This window comes from Emys orbicularis, chromosome 2 (genome assembly GCF_028017835.1).
Source record: "Emys orbicularis isolate rEmyOrb1 chromosome 2, rEmyOrb1.hap1, whole genome shotgun sequence".
NCBI classification, from domain to species: domain Eukaryota; kingdom Metazoa; phylum Chordata; order Testudines; family Emydidae; genus Emys; species Emys orbicularis.
The window spans coordinates 74210309-74230792 of NC_088684.1; the positions used below are offsets into that span (position 1 = coordinate 74210309).

General features: G+C 41.7%; 1 protein-coding gene across 1 annotated transcript in view; it reads right to left on the reverse strand.

Moving 5' to 3' along the window:
* The window catches only part of LOC135875242 (chloride channel protein C-like), a 98813-nt gene that overhangs the window by 69981 nt on the left and 8348 nt on the right, over window positions 1-20484 (reverse strand). The window contains exons 5-9 of the mRNA XM_065400244.1: window positions 20354-20446; window positions 15436-15679; window positions 6821-7015; window positions 4330-4427; window positions 491-594 (exon numbers count right to left, since the gene is read on the reverse strand). Of these exons, the coding sequence (XP_065256316.1) occupies window positions 491-594; window positions 4330-4427; window positions 6821-7015; window positions 15436-15679; window positions 20354-20446 (734 nt within the window). The remainder of the gene's footprint in view (window positions 1-490; window positions 595-4329; window positions 4428-6820; window positions 7016-15435; window positions 15680-20353; window positions 20447-20484) is intronic.

A 20484-nucleotide genomic window follows, 5' to 3' on the forward strand; every position in this document is an offset into this window, starting at 1 on the left:
GTTAAATAGATCCTTTAAAAATACCCACTAACAGTTCTTGTAACTTTCAACCTTGATTATGATTAAATAAAGTTCATAGTCAATAGGTTGAGTCTACAGTGCTAGTTGAGGTATACAAGACTTCAGGAAAATGAGAACCATTTGTGTTTACAGTCTGCAGACTGTGATATTATTCTTTTAGATGACCTAAATGGAGAGAAACAGTAGCCATTTAGCCAAGAAAAAGGAACTTCTTGGCTTCTCCCTTTATTAGTCTCTCTGATAGACTCTCTTTCCCTCCCCTATAAACCTCAGAAATGCTATAATTCACAAGCTTCCCAACTCACACATTTTAAATGGGGGACTCAGTTCTTCTGGCATGTCTCTGGAGAAGGAAAATAAAATCCACTTTAAAGAAAACCTACGTTGCAGCTAAAGATATTTGGAGACCAAATTCAAATTACACAAACACAATTTATTCTTAGCCACCATTCAGCAGACTTCTCCTTACCTTCATTAAAGGTTTGATTGGAATATTTGACTCCATCTGGTCCTATCCATGCTGTGCCTGACGGACAACTATATTCCGAAATTTCTCTCTCAAATGGGCTTATGCTTAAAAATTAAAGGGGAAAGAATGATATTAAATGGATGAGTGTAATGCAGAGCATCTGTACAGAATATATTTATTGGACACTTCTGATAGATATCCCCAGAAAGAATGCCCTTCTGTAACTTCTCTAGTAGCCCAATCCAACTCCCTTAAAGTTGGCCTTAGTTTATTAGTAGTCATGTCCCACTAGACATTCTCCTGCCACTGAAAAAGCTAAAGTTTCCAAAATTAAGGAGTCATGGGTTTCACTCTACAATGCTGGAGAAAAAAAATTCTATTTTAAAAATCCAGTGCCCAATCTGGTCATGACCTCATTACCAGGTGAGTATTATTGTAATACTGTAAACTGTAGGAACACCAAATTGTTCCTAATAGATATTTCTCTCTGTGTAAGTCCAAATCACAGGGGCCCCAAGACCAGAGTGGAGTTTGTCATTTGGATTGTTTTTTGCAAGGAAGAGAGAAGAGCCATGTGCACCTGTCGGTACCAGGTATTTCATTTCATACAAACTTGTAACCAATGAGATGGGCCTGTCAGCATCCTAATTGCCTTCTTTGTACATATCATTACTTTTGCCATCCTTCTTTCCTGTCTCTTTGTCCTTTTAGACTGTGTGTGTGTGTTCAGGCAGGGATTGTGTCTTTCTCTGGGTTTGGAAAGTACCCACCATATTTTTGCTTTTACCACAAACAATATGAACCCCATTTGTTCCACCAACAGCAGGAAATTGTTGGTGACTGGCCCACCTGATCCCTGCTTAGAACTCCAGAACAAAGTGAAAACATCAAGATTCTAGCCAGAGCAGGAAAGTTTCTTACAGACCCCAAATTGGCAACCAAAGGAACACAGGATTCAACCCAATTTTTGATTTGCCTTCTTACATCAGTCTCACCCACACAAAAGAGATGAATTGCCAATTTTTTAAAAAGTGACACACACAATAGCCCAAGAAAAACAACCTTCTTGTCCCCATCTTGGGTCAGAAATTGTATAATTGGTCCATATACTCATCAGCAACATCTCATGTCTTTTCCTCTATCACTCCCATATTGCAAGAATGCCCTAACCCCTGGGCAATAGGATAGTCTGAGGTGGGTCTCTCTCAATCTGTCCTGCGGGAGCTGATCCATTTTATATAAAATATTTGAATAGTAATTGGGCCAAAGAGAGAGAATCATTATGGCACTAACCTAAGATGTGGAAGACCCAAATTCAAGTCCCTGCTCCAATGGCTATTTAATTATTTATACACAGTGGAACAGCTTCAAGAGCAGAGATTGAGCACACTCTGTCCCAGACTATCCCATAGCCCAGTGATTAGTACACTCACCTGCACTGTGGGAGACCCCAGTTCAAATCCCTTCTCCACATCAGGCTGAGGGGGGAACTGAACCCGAGTTTCCACATCCTGGGTAAGTGTGGTCCTCCTGGCCATTTTGTGAATTTAGCCCTTCTTTTAAAAAATTTAGCCCTGGAAATGAAATATTTTGTTTGACTGAAACTAATTTTTGTTGACTTTTTCAATTCAACAACATTTTCCAGAATTTTCCGTTTCAATTTGACCCAACTGCAATTTTGTTGTTGTTGTTTTGATTTTTCAGGGTTGGTTAGTTTGTGGGTGTTTTTCAAACTGCCAGTGAACTGAGGAATCAGTTACTTGCCCAGCTCTAGCGTAGGCCAGGCCTAGATGTGTTATGATAGGATGTATTCTATGAAACAAAGGCATTGGGGAAAGAATTTTTGCTATTTTTGTGGAGACATTGAAGTTTATAAATCTTCCTCTGCAGCACTCAGTGAGGAGTCATATTACATTGGAATAGGTATATCCCAGATGATCAATACTAACTTCCTACAATTGCAAGGATCAATGGATCTCAGTCATACACTGTCTGCTTCTTTGTTTCTAAGAGAATCGTGAACAAGGCTTTAGTCCACTTTCATTCTTGTGGTTTATTATAGCCGGAAGCCTGGTGAGACTATGTATAGCCTGGTAGAGTTCATGACAACCTATTTACTTCTCTTTAGGTCTATCCAGTTTCACTGGGATGGAGTCTTTATGACTGGGCCTATTTAAGCTGCACCAGACTAAAAGTTGGCGCAAAGACTGACAGCTTCTAACACGGATCAGCTGGACAATTTTTGATTCAAAGACAGGCAAAAAGACATAAAATTCTTGTGATTTCAGATGCACTTTCTATACAACTTTAGAACAAAAACAGCTTTGTTTTGAAAAAATGACATTTTACAAGCAGTTAGCCCTTAAAATATAAAAAAAGATGTTGAGGTGAAGGAAAAGGCTTTTCCCTATAAAGATCCAAAGAGCTGTGATAAGTTTGCCAAATCCTGATATTAAGAAGGTGACAAGTTATGTTTTTTCAAAAGAAAAGAAAATCTTTACTACAGCACACAGCATTTATTCATGTTACATAGATCAAATGATACTCTGAAACTAGTGGTATACAAAGTAATATATGTCTGCATTTTTATTTGACTTTTGTAAGGCACTCAGAGTCCATTGTCATGAGTGGCAAATAAATCTTCCTATAAAATTAATGCAATATAATATAATGTCCCGCCATCCTTTTCTACAGCATAATTGTACCATATTCACCCTTGTAAACTGGTGAAAATTCAGAGATAAACTGTCATTTAACTTAAACTTTGTCCAAATCCCCTAGATTCTTCACAGATATTAGCTAGAAAGAGAAATATACTTGGCTGCAAGATCAAAATCAAACCTGAGGCGGCTCATGTATATAACATCTCTACAAAATTTACATACATTGGATTGTATCACTCTCACATGACACTTGTCATCTTAGGCCCCTACCTGAAACTTATTCCTTGCTGGTGTACCCTTCTACCATGCAAAGGCCTGTTCAAGTCAAGTGAGAGTCATATAGGTACAGATGGAACAAGTTGAAGGTTCAGTCCACTACAGTCTAATCCAAAGCCTACAAAAGTCTGTGGGATCTTTCCATGGGCTTTGAATCAGGCCCTTAAAGTGTAAGTTACTTGAGCCAGGGACCATGTGCTCCTATATGTTTGTACTGTACATGGTACAATGGAGACCCATTCTGATTGGGTATTCTGGCTGCTACCACAGTACTAACATTAATCCAATTACTTTGTCTCGCTTAATGGATCAGACACGGATAAGTAAAATGCACCCCATTCCAGAGGATCAGTGGAGGGCCCTCCACCCCATAAACTCCAGGTAAGATCTTAAAGTAAGTCTTCTGCGTGGCTTAATTAGGGACAAAGCAATGCAAGGGAAGTTTAAAAGAAAAAGAAAATTATTATGTAAGTTCACAACCAAATATGCCCCTTAGTAAATGGATTTGTTAGAAATTGAGAGCAAAAGAATTTTTCTTTACTTCTGAGTTCCTCGAACATAGATATTTATCATCTATAAACTTTAAAGCAAAATTATGACTTTCAACTTTAAAGCAAAACCTAGTTGAAAATGCACTTGTAGGCTCAAATATATGAATGGTCATACCCCCAGGCCTGCTCATTCATTTTTGCATTTGTCTTTAAGCATGCACTGGTTGTTGCATTCCCAACTGCCACATTGGAAAAGTTCACGTGCACAAATAAAATTCTGCGTTTCAAACACCCAATCCTTGTGCATCTATATGAATGTTTATCCCTGGATGTCATAGAGACTAATGGAAATACTGTAGTAATAATTAGCATTTCACACAAAGATGCTTGTGCCATTCTCACCACTTACATTTCTGAACTGTTCTTCAGCTGCAAAGTTCTCAGACTCATGACTGGAGTGCAAGAAAAGAAATATGGTAAGTAGACTGTAACAGTGACGGTACACACCTGCAGGTGTAAAAAGTGAAAAACATCAACGTGTGAGGTAGAAACACAGAAGAAAACGTGAAGGATCTAGAATCACCAACACCAGCAGCTATCGCAAGAAGATTGTTCTGTGGGATGTGCCCAACATATCTTGAGAGATCAATCTTGTTTGACTACAATCACTTAAACCTCAATCCTGAAACATCCCACACACAGTCAGACCGCTGTGTCCACACCAAACCCTAGTGAAGTCAATGGGAGTCCACCCATGACAGCCACCACCTTGGCCAACCCATAGGGATTGAACTGGAGATCACCAGAGCTAAAAGCATGAGCTGAGCTGCTACAGCTTGAGTTAAAGAATCTAGGTTTTGTAGCTGGGGGCTATATCGACTCCTATTCTCTGTGGATCGGCATGGAGGGGCACCTCTAAAACACACACACAGGTGGGTTATACCCCCAAACAGAGCTCCTTGCAGGACAGAGATCTTAGACTGAAAACTGAAACAGTGTAAACTGTGTTCTATGTACCTTTTGGGAAGAATCTAGCACACTTTGGGGCACCTTAAAATTATCTGTGCTCTTAAAAAGCCCCAAGCCCACCCCCCTAAAACCCTGTAATGTCTGGGTTGGAGCAGACTGGAGTGTCTAATTCAGCAAGACAGGGTGCTGGAGTCCTGAGCTGGCTGGGAAAACAGAAGCAGGGGTAGTCTTGGCACATCAGGTGGCAGCTCCCAAGGGGGTTTCTGTGATCCAACCCGTCACAATATCCTGTTATAAAAGAGGTGGATGCTGCCTATACCAATGGGGTACAACTGTTATAAATGGATACTCTCTACTCTGGTTGCAATTGTGTTGTAGGGCAGGACCTAATGTCAGTATAGCTCAAAAAGCATAGAAGAATTAAAACCAGTAACCATTGTTCTCCTGTGACACCAATATCCTTTTGCTGTCTCAGAGCAGAGGTTGGCTGATAGGGTCATTTGGGCAGACGGGCAGGCAAGGATTTGCATGGGTGGGCTCAGTGCCCTTTGATAACATTTCCTCTTCAGAAGGGAACCTGAATTCAGTAAATATACTGGCAAGTTGCCTAAGAGATGTCAACAGCATGAGGTTTTGGTTTGCACACGTTTCTCTGAAGAAAAAAGTACAATAGGAATATTCAGGCACTTTAAAATATCTGAAAACCCTGCAAACTTCTGCAAAAAATGGAGAAAGGAAAATAATGGGAAGTGGGCATTCAGAAGATAAAACTGGTGGAGAAATCCAACTCAGAGTAATCTACAAATAAAGTACAGAAGAATATTCTAAACACTTCACCCTCTCCACCCCAAAGCCCCCTCTCCATGTCTTTCACCATAATTTTGAAATTGAAAATGATGGAAACACACACATAGACATACACATGGAAACCTTTTAGGCTTGCACTACTTTTCTAGTTCTTATGGAAAATCCTTCCCACAAACTGAAAACTGTACTCAGTGGGAGACTAGATAGCTCCAAGGACTGTAAATAGGATAGATCCTTTCACATCTAGCCCAGGCCTCAATCCAGCTATGAAGCAACATCTAAAAAGTTCTCAAAATTCATCCAAAGTTCTGAAGTCCTCTCCAACCCTTACGCCCCATGCATCTACCATTCCCCCAACAAACAGAGATCCTTCTTCATGGTGTGTCATGTTACTTGGATATGTCACAATCCTAAGGGGTATACACTCCCAATTGCCTTTTACGTTTTAAAGGTGCAGATGTAGCAGAGGGATCTAATTGATTCTTTTGCACCAAAGCAGGGGAATAGACTGACCCCACAAAATGACAAGTGGATTAGAGGGGAAACAGGCCTTCCAGACTGCCACCTGAAGATACCAAAGGCAAGGAGGAGAACATGTCACCCCTTGATGAGGGCAGAGAGGATGGAGAGAGGATGCAAGCAACCATGCCTCTCCCAAATGCCAAGGTGGTCTGTCATTGCTGAGGAAGAATGAGGAGAAAGGAAATGTTTGGAACCTACTGGTGGCAACCATCCAAACACCAAAAATGAATGTGACAACCATCAACCCAGCAAAACAGTTCTCCATACTGCTAAATAAATGTAGTATCATGAGAATGAAGGAATGGCTTGGGGCAGCACGAAAAGTAACGTGGTAAGTGCTGTAAAAATAATAAATAATGAATAACAACAATAAATAAACACTGTACACTCCTACCCATGTACACACAGGCTGAAAATCCCTGTACAACATTTTGGGTCCCTTCTGCCCATTGCACATCAATTGTGCTAAATCGTGCACCAGAAAGTCACTTTTCCCTGTCATCTGCTGTTTCATCTAGCCACCCTGTGACTGGCCTTCACTTTTACCTGAACTATTTTAAACATGACTTCAATCTTTAATTGAGAAACACACATTTACTTACAAGAACCAGCACAGATTCCAAGAGCTTGCTTGTTTTTCTGAGGGATGTTGTTTGAATTGAGCTAAAGAAACGCTCACGTAATTTATTAATCTTTATATTTAGGGAAACAAAGAGAGCTCCGAAAAGTCCTCCAAGTATTCCAAGGAAAATGGTTGGAACGAAGGCCAAGACACTCATATCCAGCAAGTTTTTAACCTGAATTGAAGGAGAAAAGAAAGACAGTACATTCTGAGAATTCTGCCAGTGATTTGAAATACAGCAGCTACTCTGCTAAGTGAAACATGATATAACAATGCAACAAATAAGCAAAATTTACTTTATAAGAAACAGATCTTTCCTTGCAGCTTAAGGAGTGCAGTTCTCAAATTTAGGGATGTTCCCATGAGGAGCCAAGAGCAGTCTCCTCAGAACCTTGCAGGATCAGAAAGTACAAGCCCAGGCAGCACATAGCTCCACCAGCCAGTTGTTTTGATTTTTAAAAAGATTGGAAAGGACTTGATCAAATCAGGCTGAAGGCTCAGTACTGCAGCTCCTTCTTGGGCCCCTCTTTCCCTGAGTAGATGCAGTCGATCAGGCAGAAATCTTTGTGCTGCATCTCTTATTACTGAGAGAGCTCAGAACTTCAGAGTGTAATGCAGAAACTTACCTTGACTTCAGCAGAACCAGGATTTCACTCACTGTACCTTAAACCACCTCATCATTCATAATCATTTATTAAGCTTCAATCTGCAACTATCTGTTTCAAAATCACTGAATAAACTGCAAGTAAAACTGGAGGTAGGGCTAATCTGTAACCGTTTATTAATACTGTGTATGACCTAGTTATTTGGATAGTTATTTTATACTTATATTGGAAATGTTTACTGTATGCATATGTTGGTTTATAGCAGGACTGTTAGGAAACCAGCAGGAAGGCAACACAATGTGATCTAGACCAGTAACCTCCTAGTAAACATGGCAGGGGTCATTAAGAATCAATACCGGGCTATTAAGCTATGTAAATGCTACTTCCTTTGCTCCAACCCAAGGTTACACTGCTGTTTTGCCAAGGCTGGGAACAGACAGATCAGAAGGACACAAAACAGTTAAAAGGTGACTCACTAGAAGAGTGGGCAGGGGCAGGTGTCAGGGGCTGCAAAGGGGGTTTGAAGTAATCAGGTCTTCCTTATCTTTCAGGGGATGGCAAGCCTCAAGTGAGATAGATGTGTATAGACATAACTGTTTTAAAACCCTTTTTGTCTTATGCTTTGTTCCTACTGTTAAGATTAAACAATACTTAGTTTTAAGAAAGATGCCTGGTCACTGTATTAACCACTGGGCAAATCACCTATGAGGAAAGACATGCAGGGGCTAAACCCAACTGGGACTGCTAAGTACTCACTGTTGGTACACAGGATGCTGTAGCCCTGGGACAAGGTCTAAGAGTGGGGGAATTATGGGATTCCAACTCAGAAAAAATGAAGACAAGAGGCCTGACACCTAACGGGGGTGCACTCGGAAAGACTATGGAGGGGACAAACACCGTCTCCAAACATTTGCACAGACACAGAGTACTGTGACACATGCTATCTGTCCATGGTGTACAACCCTGGCATTATTTTCAGCAATTGCTACAACGAAATCATCCTCTTTATAACAATGACCTGTCTACAGACCTAACTGGTTAAATAGGTAGTATAAAAAAATTAAATATAGAGGGCAGTTGCTAAGTCTGAAATATCAAGAATTCTATTCTGTTCAGTTTCTCACACCATCCTCAGCACTATAGTATATGAGTGCCTTCCAACACTGCATTAAGTTATGTGACTAACATCAGTCATGTGTGGTTCTCTCTTTCTGCCTCCCTTTCCCTGGGAGAAATTGCATGAAGACTATTGTTTTAATATATTATATGTACGCTGTGCGTTTGTATTAGCAAAGGCAAGGTCAAGCACATAGGCCTTGCATTTGGAACAAAAAGCGGCAAAGTGTATTGGTGGATCTTAGTTCCTGTGACAGTTCGAGCTGCAATCTGAGACCAGCCCACAAGAGAGATCTGTCGCCTGCCCCAATGAGCTTCACACTTGTAAATAACCCAGTGGTCCAAGTAACAATAAATAAAGTCAAGCTTCCTAAAAAACTTGAGCGCTGCAGAATCACATGGAGCTGCCATGCAATAAATTCCTCTTGTAACATTATCCTGGGTAGAATGAAACTGAGGAAAATAAATATTTTTCTTGAGAAACATAACCCACAAGCTTTCAATTCAGAGTTTATTCACTATAAACTGTGTTGGTTAATGCCACAAACATGAAAGAAGTGAAATTTCCCCTGAGCCCCAAACTAACTGAAGTGAAAATATTTCTGATTATCTGTACCATCTGGACAGCCAAAACCTATAGAACACCAGCAGAAGTCATGTGCTGGTAATTCTATCCAGTTTTTCCTCTGACACTAAAAGAAGATGGAAAGGGCCAGCATCCACTGCCTTTTTCTGAAGATGTCCTAATATGAGCTTGTAAAGGGCTACAAATACTAAAAACAGAGGTCATTCTCAAATTTTGCCCTCTTGTGTGTTTTTGTTACAGAGAGGTGTTCTCCTTTTGTGTTGGGTCAACCTCCAGTTTGTTTTCACAACTGCTATGTATATTTATATACTTTTCCAGTACTGTATGGCAGAATGAGACATTTTCCACTGCAGGTCATGATAACTAGTTTGAGTGGGGTATTGAATTCACAGAACACAACAGTACAAATATGTTACAATTCAGGACAGAAAATGTCAAGGAATTAAAAAACAGAGTGGTATTGACATCTGTGAAAAGACATGCACAAGGCAGAGGTATTAAAATGTGTCAGTGTGAAAGAAGACTGGGAAATTCTAAAAGATGCTCTAACTAGAAACCAGGAGACTTCAGTACCTCTATAAAAGGAGTGGCTATTGTGATTTCATGAGGAACAGCTTAGAAACATGAGGTTTAAAAAAAAAAGTTTCCAGAAATGCAAAAGGAAGTTGGTAACTAAACAAGCATGCTGAAGTTAATAAAAGCCTGCAGCGATAAGGGGTACCAGATACAGTAAGTTAGATGCAAGTCTAATGTGATGTGGAAGCAGAAGTGCCCAATATAATTTTGTACAGAACATGCAGAGTCAGCATAGCATGGAGCATGCAAGTAAGAATCCTCTCTACACAACCAGGAATACTGCCTCAGTTGCGTGCACTACATTACCAGAAACGCAGAGACAAACTGGAGAGAATTAGAGAAAAGCAATGAAAAATTATCAGGGCCAGTGAAGTCTACTTATGGTTAAAAGACAGGGAACAAAGGGTAGGAATAAATGGTAAATTTTCAGAATGGAGAGGGCAGGACCAGCTCTAGCTTTTTTGCCGCCCCAAGCAAAAAATTAAAATAAATAAATAAATAAAAGGGCGGCCGGAGTGCCGAAGCAAAAAAAAAAAAAAAATGGCAGCCGCAGGGAGCATGGTCAAGGCGGCTCGCAGGGGGGTGAAGGGCAGCGCCCGCCCGCTTCCTCCGCCCGTGGGCAGCCAGGCGTTGCAGCCCGCTCGCAGCCGGGCGAGAGGGGCTCCCCCCTCCAGCCTTGGGGTGCCTCTCCCGGCCGGGCAGGCAGAGCCCCCGGGGGCTGCAGGAGGTGCTGGCTCAGCCGCTCCTTTAAAAGCAGCTCGGCCGGGCCGGGCTCAGAGCAGCGCGGGAGGCGGAGGCCGGTGCAGGCGGTGGGGAGTGGCGCGTCCCGGGGAGCCCAGTGGCACGGTGAGTGGTGGGGATCGCTAGTTCCTGCCCCCCTGGGCCGGGGTCCGTGCCCCTGCAGGGCTGGGACTTGCGGAGCGCGGGGAGCCGTCCGGGGGCTCCGGAGCTGCGGACCGGGCTGCCAAAGCAAAAAATATATATATATATAAAATTATTATTATATTATATAAAGAACCACGGCAGGGCGGCCGGAATGTGCCGCCCCTTACAATGTGCCGCCCCAGGCATGTGCTTTCTCGTCTGGTGCCTGGAGCCGGCCCTAGGAGAGGGGTAACTAGTCGTGTTCCCCAAGGGTCAGTCCTAGGACCAATCCTATTCAACTTATTCATAAATGATCTGGAGAAAGGGGTAAACAGTGAGGTGACAAAGTTTGCAGACAATAGTAAACTGCTCAAGATAGTTAAGACCAAAGCAGACTGTGAAGAACTTCAAAAAGATCTCACAAAACTTAGCGATTGGGCAACAAAATGGCAAATGAAATTTAATGTGGATAAATGTAAAGTAATGCACATTGGAAAAAATAACCCCAACTATACATACAATATGATGGGGGCTAATTTAACTACAACTAATCAGGAAAGAGATCTTGGAGTCATCGTGGATAGTTCTCTGAAGTCATCCACGCAGTGTGCAGCGGCAGTAAAAAAAGCAAACAGGATGTTAGGAATCATTTAAAAAAGGGATAGAGAATAAGACGGAGAATATCTTATTGCCCTTATATAAATCCATGGTACGCCCACATCTTGAGTACTGCTTACAGATGTGGTCTCCTCATCTCAAAAAAGATATACTGGCATTAGAAAAGGTTCAGAGAAGGGCAACTAAAATGATTAGGGGTTTGGAACGGGTCCCATATAAGGAGAGATTAAAGAGGCTAGGACTTTTCAGCTTGGAAAAGAGGAGACTAAGGGGGGATATGATAGAGGTATATAAAATCATGAGTGGTGTGGAGAAAGTGAATAAGGAAAAGTTATTTACTTGTTCCCATAATATAAGAACTAGGGGCCACCAAATGAAATTAATGGGCAGCAGGTTTAAAACAAATAAAAGGAAGTTCTTCTTCACACAGCGCACAGTCAACCTGTGGAACTCCTTGCCTGAGGAGGTTGTGAAGGCTAGGACTATAACAGGGTTTAAAAGAGAACTAGATAAATTCATGGAGGTTAAGTCCATTAATGGCTATCAGCCAGGATAGGTAAGGAATGGTGTCCCTAGCCTCTGTTTGTCAGAGGGTGGAGATGGATGGCAGGAGAGAGATCACTTGATCATTACCTGTTAGGTTCATTCCCTCTAGGGCACCTGGCATTGGCCACTATGGGCAGCCAGGATACTGGGCTGGATGGACCTTTGGTCTGACCCAGTATGGCTGTCCTTATGAGGAATGCACTAAGGAGCGGATACTCAGCTGGGACTCAGGATAGCTGGGTTCTAGCCCCAGTTCTGCCATTGCCTGGTGTGTGACCTTGGGCAAGTTATTTCATCTCTCCCTGCCTACATTTCCTCATCTGTAAAATAAGGATAATGATACTTACCTCCATTATAAAGTGCTTTATAATCAACAGATGAAAAGCAATACATAACAGTTGCGTAATATTTTTATAGGTTAAGACAAGCTAATAATCTACAAGTATTTTAGAGTGCTCACACACCAGAGAGAGTTAGAGTGGAACATGAAAATAACAGAGTAGCAGGAAGAAATCAAGAAAGGGAGAATGTAGCCTATCAGGAATATCTTCCTGACAATGAAATTCTGAGATGAGAAGTCCCCACACAAACAAGGTAGTGTGTACACGTAACAGTGTGTACCCAGGGGAAGTGGTGCAGATTTCCTGGCAGCTAAAAGGAATCAAAGAGATACAGTTTCTGGTCTTTCCGCTGCTTTATGCTCCCATACCTAATTTTGCATGGATAGCATGGAGTTGCTTCCCTCCATAACATGGTACAGAAAGAAGCATATGGTTTGGTATTAATGCAATGTGTAATTAACCTATGAAGGAAGTAGCTGTCAAAAATATTATTGAAGCAAAAAGCTTAGTAGAATTCAAAATAGGGTGAGACATTTATGTGAATAATAAGAATATCCAGTGCAATATTGGACAGAATAAAAATTCAAAAAGAATATCAAAACCCTCAGACTTCAGGACATTAGCCAACCATTAACTACTTAGGGTTAGGAAAAAAAGAGCGAGCTCACTCAGAGAGGGATAGCTTAGTGGTTTGAGCATTGGCCTGCTAAATCCAGGGTTTTGAGTTCAATCCTTGAGGGGGCCACTTAGGAATCTGGGGCAAAATCAGTACTTGGTCCTGCTAGTGAAGGCAGGGAGTTGGACTCAATTCAATGACCTTTCAGGGTCCGTTCCAGTTCTATGAGATATAATAATATATATACCTAACTTCCTTCAAAGGAAATATTATTGTCCACTTCAGGGGTTTTACATCCCCCCTCAGAAACAAAGAGTAGTATATTTGAGTAGCATCTGCAGAGTCTTTCTTCTTCTAGGGTGGGGGATAATTGTTGGTACTCATGATGAAGTATACGCATTACTAAGCGCTGGTTAGAGGCAGGGATATTGCAAGCAAGATTGTTCTGTGCAAACTTCCCCACACAGCTTGTCCAGTGGATCTCAAATCTGACCAACACCACACATTTCTATGGGGTTTTGAGTGCTCTTATCTCTGCTTGAAGTCAGTGGGAACCAAGGGCACTCACTCAGCACTTTGCAGAATACAGACCCCCAACCCTCAACTGTACTTGAGCAAAGATTGACAGCTATTGTCCTACGGCTATTTTATACATGCTGCTTTTGAAAAACAAAGGAAATTATGGAATTTCATGTCTGTTGTTGTATATTCTTCCTGAGATCAAACAAAATTTGTGGGGATGGGACGTTTTATGGAATGCCATGATCTGGCATGTTCAACAATATCTTTTTGTATGTAAATAAATACTTGTGTCTTCCAAGTATTATTTATTTTTCTTTGTATTTGTATCCATTTACAAGCAACAAAATGAAACAGCTGGTAAACAGCAACAAAGAGAAAGCTTACCAGGAAGCTATTCAAGACTTAGCTGAGCCAAGTGTTAAACCACCACCAAAGTCTCCCTACCTATTGTTGCCTAAACACTGCTATTTTTCCAATGTATCCTTTGTTTTGAGTATCATCCAATTTTAAAAAACATGTCACAGATTTTGGCCGCAGCAGGTTGAAAATGTATGAATATTAATGTTATGCCAAAAAGATACCTTTGCCCCCAATACCTCACATTTTTTGGTATGTTTCTTGCATATCCCAGGGAACCTCATATTGTTCTCTGGTAACAGCTGGGGCTGGGATTTTCAAAAGTGCCTAATAAAAAGGAGCTATATGCCCAATTCCCAGTTCAGTGAAAATTGGGCAGCTAACCCTTTGATAATCCCAGCCAAAAACACTGCAAGCTGTTGGCCATCTAATAGCCTGAGCTCAATGCAAGGATCCCCACGGGGAAGGAAAAGGGCTTCGGAAATAATTGTTCTGTTATGTTAAGAGCTAACCATTTTCTATTAATTACCAGGAATGCAGTTCCCACTCCGAGGCTGAGCCATTAAGCAGAAACCACGTGCGGAAATCAACAAGATTGCCCTTGGCGTTGTTTCACTCTAATGCCAGCTCAGCAACAACTGCAACAGTTAAAGTAACTATAGTCAAACCTATCTAAGGCTTGGTCTACACTAAACCCCCAAATCGAACTAAGGTACGCAACTTCAGCTACGTGAATAACGTAGCTGAAGTTCGAAGTACCTTAGTTCGAACTTACCTCGGTCTACATGCGGCATGCAGGCTCCCCCGTCGACGCCGCGGTACTCCTCTCGTCTAGCTGGAGTACCGCAGTCGACGGCGAGCACTTCCTGGTTCGACTTATCGCGTCCAGACAAGACGCGATAAGTCGAACCCAGAACTTCGATTCCCAGCCGCCGAACTAGCGGCTGGGTGTAGACATACCCTAAGCTTCCACCCATGCAGATAGAGAAAACTCTATTAGGCAGCTGAATTTTGCTAACTAATGGTTGACCAAAACTGTGTTGGACAGGTTGGAGGAGACTTTAAGAAGTTGCTTAAGAAAAAAAAATTGCATACAGAAGATGGTTCTGAGAGAAAGTTTAACTAAATGGGCCAGACTCACGTCAAGGAAAATTGGAAATAGTAATTCTCCCCACTTGCTACCCACAGGCATAGCCTGCTCAGGGAGGGAAATTTACCCCTCAGATAAGGTGACAACAGGAAAGTGCAGCTTTAAATCTAGTGCCTCTCCTGGCTGGGCTGGCTCCCTCCCCCTTCTTTGTCAACCTCTCTCACCTTGGAGATTTCACTGGCTAGCTCCAGCATTAAGGTGGAGCCTAGGGTTTACTTCCAATTGCTAATACAGTTAAAACTACAAACTGCCTCAGCTTCACTAGGATATATCTCATGTTAGTTACGACTTGTTAATGAACACTTGGTAAAAACACACCTCTTTTCCTAGCTAAGACATGGCCTAAGACTGTATCACTAAGTGCTTCATCAGAAATGATGTTGCTGTCAGAGGTAGTCATTTAATATTACCTGGTATGCAGTATGGCATGGTAAGAGAAGGGGTCCTCCGGTCAGTGTCAATTGCTGTTAGAGCCCTAAAGGCTTAAAAACAGTCCATAAGCTATTTTTAATTTTCATAGGCTAATTTCCCATTTATGCTTCTCAAGATTCTTCAGTTCAGACAGAAAACAGGACTAGTGCCACAGATTATTTTTTCCCAGATTCCATCACAGGCCCAAAGAGATATGGGTATTTGCCAAATAAATTATAAATCCATGAGCTATATTTTTATTCAAAAATAGTCCGTTTGGTACATACCCAAAATAAAATTCTTTTCTCTGCTTTGAAAAATCCAAAATGACCTCTGTAAACAAACCCAGAAAGAGATGAAGAGAGTAAATCCGTAGTGAAGGCAGCCATCAAGCAGCAGAAGAAAGTTTGCCAGGCCAGTCTGATGTCCCAGAAAGAGGCCACCTCTTCCAATGTGAACAAGAGTCCACTCACTGGAGCACGGAATACCGAGGCTATTCCTGCTCCTGCACCAGCTGTAATAAAATTCCTCCTACAACATGGAGAAAAATAATTCATCAGAAAACAGTGAGGCACAGCAAGGCATGCTTTAAGATTTATGTTTAGAAAACTCAACAATGGTAAAAAAAATAATCCTTGCCTATTTATTGTTAAAGCAAATAGATTTTTAAAGGCTGAATATAGGGGGACTGGCTGGTTCAGGGCATTGTTTTGGGGACATAGAGCTTTTCACCTCTGGGGTCTAAATTCAAACCTGATCCACAACAACAGTAATAACTAGTGGCTGTTTGGTGGCATAGGAGAAGTGAGCTGATTTCAGTCAACTGCCAAGGACACAAAGGTCCATGTCAAACTAGGCTGCCAAAAGAGGGGTCAGTGAGCCCAAAGATAAGCATAACTCTCAGAACTGTTAGCTGTGAATCCATATGTTAGTAATACTATGAGGGTCATATTCTGAGGCCTAAAGGGGCTGGGGACTGGGCAGCAGGGGATGTGTTGATCGGTTAACTGATTGATTTTTCTGTTTGCTTTGTAAGATATTAGCTTTTCTCTTTTTTAACCCTGTCCCAATGAACTTTTCTCTCCTAGTGCATTGCATTAGGAACTCTTAGAGTGTCTTTGTAGGTTGACCAATTTCTTGATTCCTCAGAGCACTGCATGTATTATAGGTAGCGACACCATAGTTAAGTTTTCTCAACACTTTCTATTAAAACACTCTGTTTTCATTGGTTTATAATTTTTCAACCCAAAAGTTTGGCAATTTCCCATATTAGGTGTCTGGTCAGGCTGAAATTTTCTATACATTTTCAACTCACATGGTTCATCAGTATTTTGTTTGTTTGTTTTGTTTTTTTAAGAAAAATACATTGTTTTGCCAATGATAAAAAAATTCTTTCCTACTGTTTAACTGTGAAACTCTACTGCCTCCATGCTTTGCAGCAGGGATTTGAAATTTGGCAATGAGGGGGACCAGGAGGAGTATCACACTGTTATCAGGGATGTGCCTTTTGCCAGCGCTCTGAAAATCCACCCAAATTTGGTCAAGTTATGGGCCTCTGAAAATCTCAGTTTGCACATGCTCAGTAGAGATTTGTTAGAACTTGACTGCTAAATTCTCTGAACATTCCGTCTTCAAGGAGCATGCTCCAGTTTGAGGCTGAAGGGGCAGAGCAGGATTTTCCTTGCAATTGCTCCTCCACACTGCTGGCAGCTGCTATGACACAGGCATAGAAGCTGAGAACGAGTGTTTCTTTTGTGCTCTCAATGCTTCTACTACTGGCATCCATGCAGTGAAGCAGGGCGCAACCCATTAGGCAACCTAGGCAGTCGCCTAGGGCGCTAACATTTGGGGGGTGGCGACCGCGGCGGCAGGATCTTCAGCCGCCCCGGTCGTCGGCGGTATTTCGGGGGCGGGACCTTCCACCGCCCCGGTCGTCAGCGGTATTTTGGGGGTGGGACCTTCCGCCTCCTCTGTCGGGGGCGGCATTTCGGGGGCGGGACGTTCCGCCGCCTAGGGCGGCAAAAAGGCTGGCGGCGCTCCTGCAGTGAAGAGAAGGACACGGAAGTGGCCTGGACTGCAGATGGGCAAGGAGGAAGACTAGGACATGGAGGGGAGACTGGGACAAGCTAGAGCGGCCAACGGCAGAAAGGGGTCAGATTTGCAGAGGGAAAGGGGAAGAAGGATCTGAAACCACAACAGTAGACTCCCATATAAATCTGGAATAAAACCTATGATTCCTGAGTCTTACCATTCCCCCGCTGTCATCAAATGGCTGTGGAACCCACTGGGAAAATATGTGCCTCATCTCCCTCTAGTGGCTGGGCCACAAAGAGTATGACAACCTACTATTGCTATAGTTACTCTGTTAGCTCAAGTAGCAGATGTCTGTGCTGTTGATCTAAAAGTCCAAACCCTACTGATGAACCATGTCGGAGTCAATATAGTTTCACATGACTGAATTTCTGGTTGTTGTTTTTTTTTCAGTTTGCTTTTCTTAAAAAAAATCAAGGAAGTTATATTGAAAAAGCTATGTTAAAAGAACATTAAATTTGCCGAGTCGAGCACACAAAAGTTAGGAAATACCAGAATTAAGGTTGCAGTGCAAGGGCAGCACTGGAACCACTATAACAGGAAATGGTGGATTCAGTGGGGGAGGTTTAGGTTGGATATTAGGAAAAACTTTTTCACTAGGAGGGTGGTGAAGCACTGGAATGGGTTACCTAGGGAGGTGGTGGAAGCTCCTTCCTTAGATGTTTTTAAGGTCAGCCTTGACAAATCCCTGGCTGGGATGATTTAGTCGGGATTGGTCCTGCTTTGAGCAGGGGATTGGACTAGATGACCTCCTGAGGTCCCTTCCAACCCTGATATTCTATGATTCCATCTCTTGATCTCTTCAGATCAAGACTGGATGCCTTTCTGTAAGATATGCTTTAAGCTCAACACCAGGGTAACTGGTTGAAATTTAATGGCCAGAGAGATACAGGAGGTCAAACTAGATTATCTAATGGTTCCTTCTGACCTTAAAATGTTTTAATCTTGTTGTATGAAATGGGGATAATACCACCACCTCCCCTCACCAGGGTTTTACAAAGATAAATTAATTCATTGTTTGTGAAGCACTTTGATAATTAATTCATTGTTTGTGAAGCCATAGAAAAGCCAATCAGGAAATAAATAATTCAGTCTTCAGAGCAAGGTTTGAACAGCATGCAGCAAATAAGGCTTGGGACCACACAAACAAGGAGAAAACAAATTATTGAACTGCTGCTCGTTCAGTGAGCACTGTCCATCCTGTGCACTGAATGATGCAGAGGTGTGGTGGAAAAAATAGTAGGTGACCATGTCACCAAAGACTATATCATAATGCATATGCACAAGAGGGCTGAGTTAAGGCTATGCAGGCAACCTTAAGTCTGGCATTTCCAAATTTTTGACGGCTTGACTTTGGAAACTTAACCTTCTTTTAACATAGTTTTTTTGAGAGTAACATAGCCATAGCTGACCCAGTTCAGCTGACTCAGGCTTGTGGGACTCGGGCTGCAGAGCTAACTATCACAGTGTAGACATTTTGGCTGGGGCTAGAACCTAGGCACTAAAACCTTGCGAGGAGGGAGGATCTCAGAGCCTGGGCTCCAGTCCAAGCGGGAATGTCTACACAGCAATTTTCAGCCTCACAACCGGAGCCCTGCAAGCCCAAGTCAGATGACCCAGGCTCTGAGACTCAGTGCCACAGGTTTTTCTTAATTGCTGTATAGACGTGCCCTTATACATATCAACTAGTGCTGTCTACTGGAGTAAGGGTTACATGATGCCTGAATACTTACTGAACTGTTGCTTCATCTGTGAAGCTATAACATTTACTTTAAAAGACTTTAAAAAGGGTACCAAACCTATTTGCTGCTCCAAAAATACACCAGAAAGGAGTTAGCATGCTTCTCATCCCACATTCCAAAAAACAACAACAAGGAGGAGAAGCTAAGATGAGCTTGCTGTTCACAGTTAATCCTTTCTGTATAAACAGGATTTCTAGATGACATGTTTCTCCCAGGAGTTTTCCTGCCTCTGTAAATCAATTCTTCTCTAATTAACTTATATTGTACTTTTACAAAACAAAAACAAAATCTTTTACTGCTCCTCTTACAGCAATTACTAATTTCTTCCATGAGTAACAATTTGTTTTAATAGGCATGTCTCAGGATTTATTTCACTAACTGAAGATGAAAGTTAAAGACAAAGCATATCACATATCATACGAGCTGTACTGTATGATTATCCTGTGAGCCACAAATAGTTCACAATGGCCTTTTCTTTTGGCAAATGAGGCTTTTGCCCTGCTTTGCCCTTGCCTTGGAAACAAAAAAAATCAAAAAAAAAACAGTATAATATGGGGCTTTTTATTTATTACTTTAATGAGCTAATGAGCAATATCCAGAAGACAGAGCCTGACCCTGCAAATCCTTACTGATGCAAGAAATCCTTACTCATGTGAGTAATCCCTTTGACTTCAGTGGGAGTATTTACAAAAGCAGGTTTGCAGAATCCAGCCCACAGATGTTCATTAGCAGAGAAGATTCAGATTAAAGAAAGTATGAACAGTCTGTATCATTTTACAGTGGGGAAAAAGAGAAACAAGCCTGTGTCTCCTATGCACAATGTGTAGATTGAACTGAAACTGTGGAATCCTCAGGATAGCCAGGAAGAAAGAAAAAACATTTTAACTAAATATATAAGTATCTTAATGCTATATTAATTTAGACAAACCTAAATTCAAAAGTCTAGTATTTTACACTCACTTTGTAGCAGTGTGAAAGACAACACGAGGTGCAAAGCAATGGAGAATTAGGCCCCACGTGTTAAGCACACTGTTTTCATAAGCATTCAACATACGTATTTATCACAAGTCGTTTTAATTATGGCTCTACATTTGCTAGAGCCCAGCACAGCTCAGCTATGGAAATCACAGAGGGAGGAAGAGATTACTTTCTGATGGAGAGGGCCAGGAATATCTCCCAGTATTTTCCGTCTAAGATCACAAATATCAGAGATGACTAGAATCTTATTAGATCATTCACTCCAACTCTCTGCCAGATTCTATTAGTCCCTAGCTTTTTGATTAACCCCTTGATACATCTGATTTGAGAGTCAGCATATGGCAACTGTGTCTCAGAAGACTTTTTAAACAATTACATCTGATCAATTACATACTTATCAGCTGAATTCCAAAACCTGGTGAAGAAGGGCAGCTGAATTCCGAGGATGTCTGACTTGAACTGGGTCAGGCCACACCCTATTATTGCCCTAAAATAATGATATAAAAGTTAGTGTTATTTTTAATA